Source organism: Chrysemys picta, chromosome 25 (assembly GCF_011386835.1).
Source record: "Chrysemys picta bellii isolate R12L10 chromosome 25, ASM1138683v2, whole genome shotgun sequence".
Taxonomy (NCBI): Eukaryota; Metazoa; Chordata; order Testudines; family Emydidae; genus Chrysemys; species Chrysemys picta.
In genome coordinates this window covers 7,742,841-7,757,727 of record NC_088815.1, presented here as the reverse complement: position 1 = coordinate 7,757,727, position 14,887 = coordinate 7,742,841, and the positions used below count along the sequence as shown (strand labels likewise).

General features: G+C 50.6%; 2 protein-coding genes across 20 annotated transcripts in view; one reads left to right on the top strand and one right to left on the bottom strand.

The window, feature by feature from the left end:
* Positions 1-14,887, top strand: part of LOC122172281 (C-type lectin domain family 4 member A-like) — a 21,200-nt gene extending 6,313 nt beyond the window's left edge. For all 3 annotated transcript variants that reach the window (XM_065578207.1, XM_065578206.1, XM_065578205.1), the window contains 6 exons: positions 261-447; positions 1,083-1,196; positions 2,065-2,229; positions 2,581-2,732; positions 3,940-4,052; positions 5,167-14,887. In XM_065578207.1, the coding sequence (XP_065434279.1) occupies positions 369-447; positions 1,083-1,196; positions 2,065-2,229; positions 2,581-2,732; positions 3,940-4,052; positions 5,167-5,365 (822 nt within the window). In that variant the 5' untranslated portion in view covers positions 261-368 and the 3' untranslated portion in view covers positions 5,366-14,887. The remainder of the gene's footprint in view (positions 1-260; positions 448-1,082; positions 1,197-2,064; positions 2,230-2,580; positions 2,733-3,939; positions 4,053-5,166) is intronic.
* The window catches only part of RFX2 (regulatory factor X2), a 100,794-nt gene continuing 96,676 nt past the window's right edge, over positions 10,770-14,887 (bottom strand). For all 17 annotated transcript variants that reach the window (XM_024105773.3, XM_065578200.1, XM_065578203.1 and 14 more), the window contains 2 exons: positions 12,718-12,760; positions 10,770-12,448 (listed from right to left, as the gene is read on the bottom strand). In XM_024105773.3, coding sequence (XP_023961541.1) covers positions 12,339-12,448; positions 12,718-12,760 — 153 coding nt within the window. In that variant the 3' untranslated portion in view covers positions 10,770-12,338. The remainder of the gene's footprint in view (positions 12,449-12,717; positions 12,761-14,887) is intronic.

Here is a 14,887-nt window from a genome sequence, read left to right as displayed (position 1 = left end):
ATCTGGATGTGCGAGCGAAGGCTTGAGCCGTTAGGGGGTTCAGCTAACTTTGCTTCTCCTATTGTCTCCCACACACACGTTTCCTGGGGGCCTGTCACCTGTGTCCACCAGCTGGCCTGTTCCAATCCCTCCCAGACTCAGAAAACCCCTCCTGGCCCAAGCAGCGCCCCTTGGCCTGGAGGTCGGTCACTTACATGGCTGATCTTATTATTCAGTAACAAACCCCGGCCCTTTAACTGTATCTCTTACCTTGATCCTAGCTCGCTGTTTGCTCTGGAGGGATAAGTGGTGCTCCGTCTCCGTTAGCCACGGCCCAGTGCCTGACAGGGGGAGGAAGCTGAAACCCAGATCTGTGGGGAAAAGGAAAGATGGGTCAGGAAGATGAGGTCACCTACGCGGATCTGAAATTTCCTCCCAGATTGCAGCAAACAGATGTGAAGAAAGCAGGTAACAGTCATCCACAGAGAGCCCCTGACAGGTGCTTCTTGGGTGGGAGCCCCGGGGAGGGGCTTGGAATATCACCGTCCCCATGTGTTATGTTACGTAGAGACAGCATGGCCCAGTGAATGGATCATTGGATTGGGACCCAGGAGACGGGGCTCTATTCCCGGGTCTGCCACTGTCCTGCTGGATGACCTTAGGCAAGCACCTTTGCCGCTCCCTGCCTCAGTTTCCCCTGCCACCCTCTGTCTATTTTGGCTATTTAGATTGGAAGTTCTTCAGGCCAGAGACTGCCTCTCACGATGTGCATGTGCAGCACCTAGCACGCTGGGAGGCAGGGCTCGGGGGCGGGGAGGATGTCTCTAGACGCTATCTAACACTAATAAGAAGCTCAAATAAGACATTCTCTTCGGGCCTCCCAAGCCCAGCCTGTCGCCCCAGGACCCTGGTTGCGGTCGCTATTTATGAATGCTAAGGACCAGCTGGTGTAAATTACCATATGCCGCTGGAGGAGCTGCGCTGAGTTGCGCTAGGTGAGGATCTGGCCTATGACTTTCTCCCTTCTGCGGCGGATACTGCGTAGGGTCTGTACCAGATGCGCACCGATGTGTTGGGTTTTTTTTCTTTCCTTTCTCCCTCAGTACACCCAGAATCAAAGCCCCCCGCCCAGAAGACGTCTCTGTGGCCTTGGCTAGCGATAGCGGTGATTCTCTGCGTGCTGTTCCTGGTGGTGCTAATTTCCCTGAGTATCTTGTGTAAGTACTTTTGATGGAAAGGGTGAGGGTTGGTTTCTCCCCCCCCCCCCCCCCCCCCCCCCCCCCCCCCCCCGGCCCTGTTAAATGGAGAGAACAATGCTTTTCCCCGCTGAAGTGTGCTCAGAAAGCCAGACCCTGCTGGGCCTCCCCACCCCCTGAAACATTCCTCCTAAGTCCTCTGGTTCGCTATTTCGCGATCAACTCATTCCCAACCGTCAGCTAGTGGGTGGCAGGACATCCTTGCCTCTGAGCAGTGTACCCAGGAAGCTATTGTGTCAGAAGCTGGCAGGGTGACTCGACATGTGTCACGTGGTAACAACTTTTCGGTGGTGACACAGTTGGACAACACTTTTTGACCTGCCAAGTATGGTCCCTCTAGTCTAGGTGAACCTCCTTTCCTAGGAAGATCTCTGCCCCCAAGCCCTAGATTTGAGATCTTAACTCTCCAGCAAATGCATCCTCTTCCCTTAGCATCTCCTCCACCTCCCCAGTTTCATCCCTAATGACTCTCCTCAAGTGTAACTGGCTTCTAGTGTGGGCTACCAATCTGTGCCTAGACTGATGGGCACCACAAATCCCCAAGGCTGGAGGGGTCAGTTAGATCAACCTAACGAGAATAGTTTAATGCAACAGTAAAACCAGATGGCCGGTGTGAAGGTTGGGGCTCAGAGGCAGCTCCCACAAGGTCCACACTGTTCACACAGACCTTTCAGACCGGCTCAGCCTCTTGATTAAAGGCCAGGACAGGCCATCGATTGAGGCCACAGTTGGCCTAGCTTTCATATCGGTGCTGAGACAGATGCTGAAGTAGACTGCCTTTGGGAAGGGGCCACCCCCACTCAAACGTGGTGTCTTCTCCCTCTGCTAGATTCCCGGCTCCTGGCTGGCAACACGCGGCTTCTAGAGGAATCCAAGCAAGCCAAAAGCAAAATGGAGCAAGTGGAAGGGAGATACTCCCAGTTACTGCAGTGGGTGTTGCACACAAATAGCTGCACCCTGGAGTCCCCGTCCTCCAACGCCTCAGAGCCCCGCAGTGAGTACGGTGCCATTGTCCCGGGTTCAGAGGGTGAAACTGAAACCCTGAGCAGGGAAGTGACTCTTAACATGGTGGGGTTGGCAGGAGAACCCAGGACTCCAGGTTCCTAGTCTCAGCTCTGAACGCCCACCTGTTGGATGGGCCTTAAGGAAAGGGCAGATGCGCTGCTGCCCACTTGAGCTGCGAAGGCCGCTCTCTCCTGCCGTCTCGGGCAAAGGTCCGGAGCTGAGACAGCAGCTACCCAGCCAGCGGGAGGGGCACAACGGCCTAGTTCAGGTGCTGGTTGTTCTTACGCGGCCCCCTGGTCTGAGCCGAGCTGTGCTCAATTTCCCTCTCCTCCCTCCTCAGACATCAGCTGTTCCTTGTGCCCCAACCAATGGATTTCAAACCAAGGAAGATGCTACAACTTTTCTCTAGATAAATTATCGTGGGATGCCAGCAGGAGCCGCTGCCAGAAGGAACAGGCCGATCTAGTGGTCATTAATGATCTGGAGGAGCAGGTAACGTGAGCTACTTACTATCATGGAGCCTCCTAGGGACCTTGTGGGGTTTTTGGCTGGTGGTTTTTTGTTTTGTTTTGTTTTTGTTTTTGATGCCTCCTTTTGCAAGCCCACCCTGGGCCTGACCTTTGAGGACGTGCTGAGGACGCCCACGTCAATGGCCCTGCCCACCTGGGCTGTCCCAGGACCCTTAGCACAGGGCTTGTGTGTTCCGTAGCTACTGCAGTAGGGCTTAAGAGCGCATGTTGCAGCCACTTCTGTGCAGGAGCTGCTGCAGCTGGGGCAGGATTGTTCCCTCCCCCCTACCCCTGGGGGGCAAGGGGTTAAGCCGCTTCCTGCCTCCATCTCCTTCCAGGCTAGGGGGTGAATGCATGGGTTGCCACTTGGTCATTCTGCCTTGTGCGTGGGTAGTGGTCAAGGCACTGAATGGCCCCAAGGGGCGGGGGCATGCCTGAGGAATAGGAGCCTAGGGCCCCATTGGTCTGTTGACCCAGGCTGATGTTCCGGGGGGGGGGAACTCTTCCTGTGCGCCCCAAATTCTAGCTGAATTTTTCACATGGCCCCAGTGCTGAAGGAAGGGACTACGCTGGACTCCTCCAGCTCTGTTGTGTGGGCCCCCTCTGAGCGGAGCGCTCTGAGGTGGCCTCTGACAATGGCTACCAGCTCAGGCTCCACAGGGAGGTAGGTGGGGGAATGCCACGTTCGAGCACCAGCCCAGGCACTGAGCAGCAAAACTGCCTCAGTTCTGAGGCCGCTGGGGGACTTTGCTGGTGGAAGTCTTGACCTTGTCCATACCAGGAACCCCCAAGATCGTGCCCTTTCCCTCGTTGACCGACATGGGAAGGGCAGGGCGGTCATGACCCCCTGACACCTGTTCTTGACCCCCAGCTTAAGACCCACTGCAATAGAGGAGTCGGTTCTGACTTATGGGATGCCAGGGGTCACAGAACAAACTAACTAAAACAGGGCTAAAATCTCTGGGAATGAAAAGCGGGGAGCACACGTACCACAGTGAAGGACCCCTCATCCCCTAGATTAACAGGGCCAGCTGGGTTCTCTTCCCCCTGCTGCAGTGGATGCTTTGGGGAAAGGGCCCTTTTTTGTCAGTTCAGCGGCCTGGTGCGATTTGTGGTTGAGAGCAGAATGGAGCTTCTTAGCAGAAACATTGAAGCGTCTCTGATGCGGCGCTGTCTGTAACCTTCTCCAGGCCTTCCTCAGCAAGCGGCATGGGCAGTCGGTTTATTGGATTGGTCTGACGGATGTGGCCCAAGAAAACTCGTGGAAGTGGGTGGATGGCACTGACTTAAACCAAACGGAGAAGTAAGTGTAATACAGGGTCCTCCATAGCGCGCTCTGGCTGGAGGACACTCGCTAAACGTCTCCCCACTCAGCCCTGCAGCAGCTCTGTAAGAAACGCTGGAGGGGAGCGGAAGGGAGCATGCATTGATTCAACAGCTGCACCAAAGGGGGACAAACAGGATAACATGTCCCCCTCTCTTTCTCCTGCCCTCCCCCTCACCAGATCATCTAGTCCAGTGGTTCTCAAACTTTTGTACTGGTGACCCCTTTCACATAGCAAGCCTCTGACCGTGACCCCCTTTATAAATAAAAAAACACTTTTTTTTAATATATTTAACACCATTATAAATGCTGAAGGCAAAGTGGGGTTTGGGTGGAGGCTGACAGCTCGTGACCCCCCACACCATGTAATAGCCTTGTGACCCACTGAGGGGTCCCAACCCCTAGTTTGAGAACCCCTGATCTAGTCTGACCTCCTGTATAACACAGGCCAGATAACTGCCCTAGGACAATTCCTGTTTGAATAAGAGCAGATCTTTTAGAAAGACCTCTAATCTTGATTTTGGAGATGGTCAGTGATGGAAAACCCACCATGACCCATGGTAAATTGTTCCAGTGGTTAATTACCCTCACTGATAAAACGTATGCCTTATTTCCAGTCTGCACTTGCTTAGTTTCAGCCTCCGGCCGTTTGATTGTGTTCTACCTCTGCTTGCTACTTTGAAGAGCCCATTATCAAATATTGGCCATGTAGGTACTTATCGACTGATCAAGTCACCCCGCAACCTTTTCTTTGTTAGATTCTAGGAGCTCAGTCTGTAGCTAATCAGGATAAGGCAGGTTTTCTAACCCTTGCATCATTCCTGCGCTGTGGGCACCAGAACTGTTTGCTCCCGAGCCAAACGCAGGCTGGGCTGACACCAAGGCTAGCTGCAAAATCCAAAGTTACTTCCATTATAATTTTCAAACAAAACTATTTAATTAGATTTTTTTATGGCAAATTGAGTGGGTGCTGCAGCAGGGGAAAGGCCCATCACAGGCAGGAGAGCTGAGATGCAGAGAAATCTGCATTGTTGGTTTCTAAAATGCAGGTGCTGACAGTTCCTTGTTTGTTTGTTTGTTTTTTTCTCTCCAGATTTTGGTACGGTCCCCAGCCAGATAACTTTAACAATGAGGATTGTGCATCTCTGAGATTCGAAAAAAACCCCCCGCCGCGTAACTGGAATGATGACCAGTGCTCCAAGCCTTACCCCTACATCTGTGAAAAGGCAGCAGACACTCTCACCATCTCAGCTTCCTCTGACTCGGAAAATCTTGTTCATTGCGGCCAATGATGCGGCATCCCAGAATGCCGCTGGGCTCCTCCTGAACCTGTTAATCTCCTGCTGGCCAAACACCCAGTAGAGGGTGCCGAGGACTCACCTTTGCAGCTGGCTTGGCAGAAGCCCCAGGCTGTCCAGCCCCGTTTTCCAAAGGGTATTTTTGCCCAGATCCACACAGGGACTTCGGTGCCTAAACCTAGGAGCTAAGCACTGACTGAGATCCACAAAACCCCCACTCAGCTGTGGCCTAAACTTGTAGGCACCTAAATTCACTTGTCACCTAAACTTTTCCTCTAAAAATCCCTCTAGAATCCTAAGTTTTCTACCTCTGGGCATGCCCACTGCTGCATCAGGCAGGCACCCAGTGCCTGGCTCCCAGCACACAGCAGGTGTAATGGAAGGCTAAACTGTATTATATGGTTCAGCCACTTGGTGATACTGTGTGTGTAACCCTTCTTGAAGCTAACCTCAGCCATACTTGGCAATCCATCAACGATCGTGCAGTGAACGCGGCTGGTGTGATCTGTCTGCGAAGGAAGCTCTGTAGCCAGTCCATAGGTGGTGCAGAAGCCTGACCTGCTGGAGGCAGCCCTGAACCCTAGCGTGTACAAGGTGCATGTGATATGGTGTCAGGAGTAAACTAGTGCCAGAGAGGAACACAAACATGACAGTCTCTGAGGGCTCCTGATTCTGCACCAAAGGACCGGTGCAGGAGGAGGACTGATAGGCCGTACGCTTGGGCTCAGAGTTATCTCCCCATGTATTGAATGGGCAGCCTAGGTGCCTAACCCAGGATTTGTGGATTCCTCTGCGGGGCTAGGTGCTTGAAAATTAGGTGTTGCACCACCAAGGTCCCTTAGTATATCCAGGCCTTTATGTAGGCCTGGTTTTCCTTCCCCACCCCTGCTTTTTACAGCTGCATTTTGGTTTGGTTTTTCTCTTCTAAATAAGAGACAAAGGGAGTCTAATAAAAAGAAGGAGTTGGAGGAGAAAATGCCAAGCCAGATCTCGTCAGCTGTGCCCCTACGTCCTGTCAGAATCACAGTCCCCGGTTTGCATGTGTATTTTACGGTGGTGGTGGTGATGATCCCGGGCTCTTAGCGATAAAGTGACTTACACAGGAAGTCAGTTTCTCAATTTTACAGGGGGGGAAACTGAGGCAAAGTGACTTGCCAAAGGTCACCTAGCAGGCCAGTGGCAGCGTTGGGAATAGAACTTGGCTCTAGTGAGTCCCAGTCCAGTGCTGTATCCCCTAAATCAGAGACCTGGGATCTATTCTCTGCTCTGCCGTGGACTTGAGCAAGTTGCCTCTCTCAGTGACTCAGTTTCCCCATCTGTATAAGAATGGGGGAATGAGGCTGTGAGGCCACAGCAGTGTGTGTACAGAATGCTTTGAGAATAGCAGCACAGTCTTAGCACCGCTTGCGCAAACACACTATTGTCAAAGAATACAAAGGTTTCCGAATCAAGCACGTGACTGTGGGGAAATGCCAGACTGGAAGCGGCTTGTTGCGCTGTGCGAGTGGAGACCTGATAGCCTGCAGCAGCAAACCAGGAACCAGTGATGAGCACCAGAGAGAGATGGGATTTGATGACTTGAGAGCTGCTACCCTGGACAAATCTGAATGGGTTTTCAGTGATACAAACCACTTCCCTGGCCTAGTCCCCAGCCACACTTCTGGGAGGAGATTTGCATAGCCCTTGTAAGTAGGACTTTCCCAAGACCCTGATTCAGCTCTTCTGCAGTAGGAAGCACCTGCAGCAAATGGTCACACCCTGCACCAAGCTGCGGTTCCTGAAGGTCACAGTTTCCTCAGTATGTAACAGCAATGGGGCCGCGTGACACCAACTCCTGTACAAGGTCAACACATTCTCTTCTCCCTCCCCTGCTCCCGTGACTCAGTTGTTCTTGAGACACTGAGATTTGGCCAAAACACGTGGAAGGCCTTGCAGATAAAGGCTTAGAGCCGAGCATGAAGTGTAATGGCTACAGACGTCTTTCCTGGGGATGCATTTCACAACCGTGGGCTCCAGCTGAAAATGACCTTTGGCACTACTGCAATCTATGCTGCTCACGGCTGTGCGGGTGAACGATCAAGGAACATTCAAGCAATCGTTAAAACCAGGGTAACTCAGGAACAACTTCCTAACCAACTGCTTGAGGAGCGCCGGTTACAAGGGGCAGCTACAGGCTCCAGCCCTTGAAGAGGCTTTTGGCTTATCGAAAAAAGCCAGCGTGGCTCCTTTCTCTATAAAATAAGACTTAGCTGCATCCCACTCTCACGGAGGGGAGGGTGAAAGGCCCTGAGGCTTCCCCAAAGCGTGAGAATGAGAACGAGCTGATGGGGAACCAGCAGGAAGACCTCAAAGGAAGGAAGTGGCATTTTGAAATTCTAGCTGTTTGTCCTTTACTAACTCGGCATGCAATCCAGGTGTTGTATAGCCCTAGCTTTTCCAACCCCTACGTGTTTCACAGGCCCAGCTGCTGCGTGTCTAAGGCAGTGTGGTCTCAGACGGGGATGCTCTTCTCTCTAGGTCAAGCCTGTGAGCTCCAGCAGGAGGGCAGACCTGGCTTCTGACTTTTGGTGCTTTTTAAACTCAGAGCATTTCTGTGACTTCATTAGGGTGATGGAATTTGAGGGGGCAGGTGAGCAGTGCTCTGAAAATACCATTCATTATGACTAGGGCCCGAACAAATTCAGGGTCCATTTTGGTCAATTTCACAGTTGTAGGATTTTAGAAGTTTGTAAATTTCATGATTTCAGTATTTAAATCTGAAATTTCAGTGTTGTAACTGTAGGGGTCCTGACCCAAAAAGGAGTTGAGTGGGGGGGTTGGTTGTAAAGTTATTGTAGGGGGGCTGTGGTACTGCTAGCCTTACTTCTGCGCTGCTGCTGTTGGCGGTGGTGCTGCCTTCAGAGCTGGGCAGCTGGAGAGCGGCGGCTGCTGGCCGGGAGCCCAGCTCTGAAGGCAGAGCCGCCGCCCGCTGCAGCACAGAAGTAAGGGTGGCCTGGTATGGTATTGCCACCCTTACTTCTGCGCGGCTGCCTTCAGAGCTACGCCTTCAGTCAGCAGCCGCCGCTCTCCAGCCACCCAGCTCTGAAGGCAGCACAGAAGTAAGGGTGGAAATACCATGACCCCCCCCCTAAAATAACTTGACCTCCCTGCAACTCCCTTTTGGGTCAGGACCCCTAATTTGAGAAATGCTGGTCTCCCCCGTGAAATCTGTATAGGGTAAAAGCACCCAAAAGACCAGATTTCGCAGGGGGAGATCACATTTCACGGTCCGTGCCGTGTTTTTCATGACTGGGAGTTTGGTCGGGTCCTAATTATGACAGTTGCATCTAGACGTTCTAACCAAGAGCGGCTCCAGTGGGCGGAGGGGTGTACGTGGGTGCTGAGCACTGAACACATTTGCAGCTACAGCTCCTCCATCCTACAAAAGCTCGCACTGCAACTAGACAGAGAGAAAGCCATAACTTGATGCTGGTCACTGAGCTGGTGAGTGATAAGAGCAAGGAATAGAAGCTGTACCTCCTTCTGCCTAACCTGCCCCAACTCGCGGGACCTTCCCTTGGCAAGTTACTTGTGCATATTGTCAGACTAGCGGCTTCATTTGTTTCTCGAGGATTCAAGTGTGTAAGCCTTTTTGCTTTGAACTTTCGCCTTTTTCCTTGTGGAAGGGAAAAAATTACACACTCCCAAATCTGGCCTTTTTCTGATGCTTTAATCGTTAATAACAACTCATCTACATATTTCAGCAGCTGCCAAATAAAAGAGAATTAAGTCACAGCCAGCAAGACTGTATTCTGTAGAAACTACTGGAAGTGAGCAAATCAGCATCTGCGGTCTAGGGTGTTACACACAGGGTTTAGAAACAGGGCCCACAACACAGGGGCCAGAAAACTTCTCAGCCTTCCTGTCCCGCAGCTGCATGCTAGGGGCTGTGTCCCTGCCAAAGGGCAGGTTGATGGCAATGTGAAAGTGCTGCTCCCCTCTGCTCTGTTTCCATAGGCGATGGATGATTATGGGGTTAAGCTCAATGGGAGTTCCCGAGTCCATCCTTCCCACAGGTGGCTCCAGTGATGACAGTAGCAGGATTTAGGTAGGTAGATGTTTATTCCCTCAGCATCTGAGATGATGCGGGAGCCTCATGCCCAGGACATTTCACCGAGCGTGTTCATTATTTGGCCAGCACAGTAGCACCTTGGGAGTACGTCTGCTGGACAGCAGGCGTGAAAGGGACCTGAGCATTCAGTGCACCCTGGTCATGTGGCCAGCACAGAATCACTAACTTTTTTAGCATCTGTTCTCTATTGTTTTTCAGCCTCATGTGGAGGGAAAGCTTCCCTGGCCAGGGCCAAACCCCTGCAGCTGTATCTATACCACATGGGAGGCTATATAAAGATAGTTTGATATAGGTACAAAGGCCCCTCCCTTCCCTCCACCCCTGCCTCTGTGAGCCATGTTTATATGGTATTTGGAGGAGAATATGTTCCAGGGGGTGGACTGTCATGTCTTCAGTGTCTCTCCCGCACTTCCCTTCCATCCCGTGACAATGATTAAAGGCTGGGGGGGCAGTAAGGCAGTCTCTAATTAAGGCTCTGAGGTGCCAACTCACTGTGTGGTCCTATCCTCTTCTCTCACGGCAGACACCCCAGCACAGAACCACCTAGCTGAAGCAGATAACTTCAAAGAAAAGTGAGGTGATCAGGTTTGCTTTAAGCTGACAGCCTCTGTGGAGCCCATGCTTGCCCTCTGAGCGGCTACAGCAGTAGGGTTTGGGTAGATAAAGAAGGAACGGGGGCCATAAGAATTTGTTCTTATATAGGTCTGAGCCCTTAAAAAAAGAACAGTAATAAACATGTATTAACTGGGATTTTTGTGCCATGTCCATTTTGGGCATCTATCAAAATAGCTGGCCTACCTCACTTGTATTCTCATTTGCACTTACGTGGCAAGCAGAAGTTTGATGTATTCAGCGGTTACAAGCTGCAAAGAATAACAGCTGCAATTAACATCAAATTCTTCAAGAGCAAGGGAATGTAAGATTGTGCTGGTTGTTTTTAAGCCGCGGCATCTGAGGTTCAGACAGTGGCTAGGACACTAGACCCTGCCAGTCTTTACAAATTTAGTTCTGCAAACAAGTCACGCTTTGCCATGTCTCTCCCTGAGTTTGTGACATATTTCTAGAGACACAGCACCCTCGCATGGACAACTGTACTGTAGCCTAGTGTAGGAAGATCTGCCACTAGACAACTTTCCCTTAGCTCTCACACTTTAAAAAAAATTGCTACTGCACGGTTAGTACCTTTTGGAATTAATGAGTATTATATGGTGGATAGATTATACTTCGATATGCAAATGCACATGAGAGTTTGGGGAAAGCTCACAGTAAATACTCATAAATCAGAAATAATAATGAAAGTTATGACACCGCATTTATTCACAAAAATTTGCACTTTTTTTTTTGCGCCGTTTGGTTTGATGCTAGAATTTTGTCCCTTCTCACACCGCGTAGATAATGACATAACACGAGCCCTACAGGACACAGCAGTGTACATAAACACCTTGGGACAGATTCTCTAAGCCACACATGTGCAGTGTTCGGTCACAGCAATGAGAATGATCTGCAGTGGTAAATGATACAAGGCTGGGAGATGCCACTGTGGGGTGGAGCATGAACCTGGCCAAAGTGCCCCACAAGGAGCTCACGAATGCTACATGGAAACTGGTTAACTTACTGTTTTCAGACCTCGTATTCCGAGCGACAGGCACTACTGTATCAGTTTAAACTGGAACGGCAGAGGAAAGCAGGTGCGCCAGTCCTCCCTAAGGCACTGCAATGTAACCCCAGCATCCATGCTCATGCCACGGGCCTGTGCCCTGGGTTAGCTGCTCTTTCTCCCCCCACCCCCCCAGACCCTACATTCAACATTTTGGCAGCATGGCAGATCTGACTGTTAAAAATTATAACAGGTGCTGAGGCTCTGGGCCTAAATCTGCCTTACGCTGAAATATCCTGGTGAGGATGCGCATGCCTTATTCCTTTTGTTGTCTCCCTACAGTTACTGTTCGCATTAGAGCGTGGAGGGCAAAGAACAAATGTTGTGACCAGCTGCTGCTTCCTCCAAGTCCTTTGGTATCTCAAATCAGACGGAAAGGGTCCCAGACGCTCCCGGGAGAGTCAGAGTTCTGAACCATTTACAGGGCGGTCACAGAATCATTCAGGGACTAAAAGCAGCAATACACAGCAAGTAACAGAGGATCGGGTAGGAAAGTTGTGTCATGCAAAGCCCAAACTACACACTACGCACCACCCTGCACGGGTCAGATAGAGACACAGCACAGGGCCCTTCTCTCCAGGTAGGTACAAGAGAAGGTTGTACTGTAATCCCACAGTGTGAATGGCCAGGCTGGACGCCCCATCCCAAAAGGGCATAGGAGGGTTCTTCTCGGGCACTGACTGGTGCAAGTTCCAAATCACAGTGAAGTCTGAAAAAGCGGAGAAGAAACCCAAACCCCACCCCCTGAAACAGAAGCCCCCTTAACCCCTAATCTGACCCCCTCTACTCCAAAGCAACCTGATCAGGTGAACAGGGCTCAAGCAACCCGTCCTGGGAGCATCCCAAGGCCAGGGAGTTCAATTCATTGTCAACCATGAAGCAGTTGTCCTTCATGGATTTTTTTTGAACCATCACCCTTCACCTACCACTTGTGCTCCTTTTACATGTAGAAAGATGGAGAAAGCAGGCTTCCAATCGGCTCTTCCTGTACGGACAAACTGCTACCCTCTTCACAAACCGCTGCATCCTTTACACATGCTCACACGCCCTTAAACCCTTTCTCGAACAGAAGTAAACGTTAAGATAAACTAAGAGGCACTAATATCGCCGCGTACTAGGCAATTCAGGCTTGACTTTCAAACCCGGGTCCAAAAGTCTTCAGACATTTCATCTGGCTGGAGGAAACCCAAGTCCCTGTTCTAGATCTCTTGCAGCGAGTAGCCAGGGTCGCTACGTTCGCGCTTCACTAGTGGCTCGCCGACACTTCGGGAATCTGCATCTGCCTCGCCTCCAAGGTCGCTAATGTCATCTGTGGAGGACAATTCCCAGTATCAGCATTTTCGGGGGATAGAAAGGTGCAACTCAGTTAAACCAGAGGACGGAGGTGGCTTGCGCCAAGTTTTTATTTATTTATTTATTTAGTATTTTCAAGTAACTATTTCTCCTGAGATGGCCCCCTGGAAACTGTGGTCTGCGGACATGGTCAAGCTTCCCCTCCCCACAACAAATGAACCTGAATATTGACTTAAAGGAGCGACCTCTAGAGGAGAAAGAGAGAAGAATAGAGCCGGAAGATACCTTTATCCAGCAGTGTTGAGGACATGGATGCAAGGTCACTGAACTGAAAGAGAAAACAACTTGGATGAGTGAGGTTTAGAGAGTCCCCTGGTTGCACAGACAGTGCTCAGCTGTTTCAAAACCATTGTAATTAATAGCTGATTTTAAGAACTTAACAGAGGTTACAAATCTTGGCCGCTAATTCCCAAGCAGCACAGAGGGGGGTGCTGAGCAGTCAGGGATCTTGAGCTGCCCAAGACCATTCAGGCCAGAGGTTGCCTCCAGGGCCAGATGAACCATTAGACTAATAAGGCTATAGCCTTAGGCTCTCCTATTTTTAGGCCCTACTGGTCAGGCAGGGTGGCGGGAGCGCTCCTGCCAGCAGGAAAGGCACAGCAGTCCCCTGTTGCTTGGAAGGAGCTCAGCCGGCAGCCAGCCTGCGGCATCTCCCCACGCTGCAGGAACACATTGCCAGGGATCCAGTTAACACTGGTGACCGGCCACTAAAAATCCGGTTACCACAGCAACCTGTGCCAGCCGTGGGTGTAGTTTGAATGGGCATTGCCCCCCTGATTTCTCCAGAGCTCTGCTTAGCTGTCAGGGAGGGAAGTAGGGTGACCAGACAGCAAGTGTGAAAAATCAGGACGGGGGCGTGGGGGGTAATAGGAGCCTATGTAAGAAAAAGACCCAAAAATTGGGACTGTCCCTATAAAATCGGGACATCTGGTCACCCTAGAGGGAAGAGGCTCCCTCTGTCCCTTTCCTGGGCTGAGGCTGGCAGGCAGCTCCAGGACGCTGCCTCCTTGGTCCTAGTGCCCATCACCATCCTCTTCTATGCGTGCTGGGTCCCATTTCTGGACAACTGGTGAGTGACTGGGGGAGCGGGGGAAGCGGGGGGGAAGAGGCAGTACCAGAGCGGTAGGGTGGGAGGCTTGCACAGAACCTGCACACACTATCCAGTTCCAGACGGAACTACAGTTCTTTTGAGTTTCATTCCAAAAACTTTAAGCTAAATAAACCTGAAGTTAGTCCTCATTTTTCTGCCCCAACTCAAAGTAGCTTCTTTCCCAACTGGAAAATGTTGGGTAAACATGGAATGTGAGTGAGTCGAGAAGGGAATGAGAACACAGACCTGCTGACTGTCAGACCTGTGTAATCTTATTGACTTCGGGGAGAACAGATTTTTGCACAAGAATAGATTCTGGTGTCTCCTGCTTTCTCACACCCGGTATAAGCAGAATCTCATTCCCTTTCCTCCCCTAAACTCTGAGCACTTGAAGGAAAAGAAATAAGCGAGGACTGCTTGATTTACACATGCAAACGAAACTGGAAGCTCTCCCTTCATTCTACACCAGCCTTAAACACCAGGCCTGATGTAACAAGGGTGTCACTACAGCAGCCGTGGTTGGACTGTTCTTTTGAAAGATCCTTAATGGTTCTTTTAAGATGCTGATTTTCAATGAAGTCTTTTTGTTCAGGGGGGCAGAGAACACAACAGGGAATAGCTCTGTTTTGTCAACTCCTAGTCATTCAAAAGCTGAAAAGCTTTAGATCCTTTGTTTAATGTTTGTATCGTGATTCTGAAGAGCTAACATAGTACAGAAGTGCTAAATATCATGACTGGGCAGCCATCTAAAGATCTGTTTCATTTCTAGCTGTTACCTTTTCCTTTCAGAAAGTTTAAAACAAACAAATGCAAACCGTAGGGGGCTGGTGCAGACAGAACTCATGTTAAAAAACCTCATGTCACAGCTACTGATCTCACATTCTAGAATAGACAATACTTAGTCCTGCCATGAGTGCAGGGGACCGGACTAGATGACCTCTCGAGGTCCCTTCCAGTCCTACGATTCTATTCAATGATTCTAATTGTGGCAGAGCTTGGTGACCAAGCGGCCTGATGTGGTGAATCACTGGAGATTAACTACACAAACTGGGTATCATCCCACAAATAATATTTGGGTTCAATGTGAAAACAGTAATTCACCGTCCTCAGCCAGTGCAACACTGGGGGGCAGCTTTCAGAGCAAGACAGGCAAAAATACAATGCCACCCAGTGTCATTTTCCCACTACTCCTTCCTCTACTTCACTGGATTTTACACCGGAGTGGTTTTCTTTTACATAATAACAGCTGGCTGTCTCCCAGACTGCAGTGAGAGTGAGATGGGGTGTGTGGGGGTAGAGGCCATA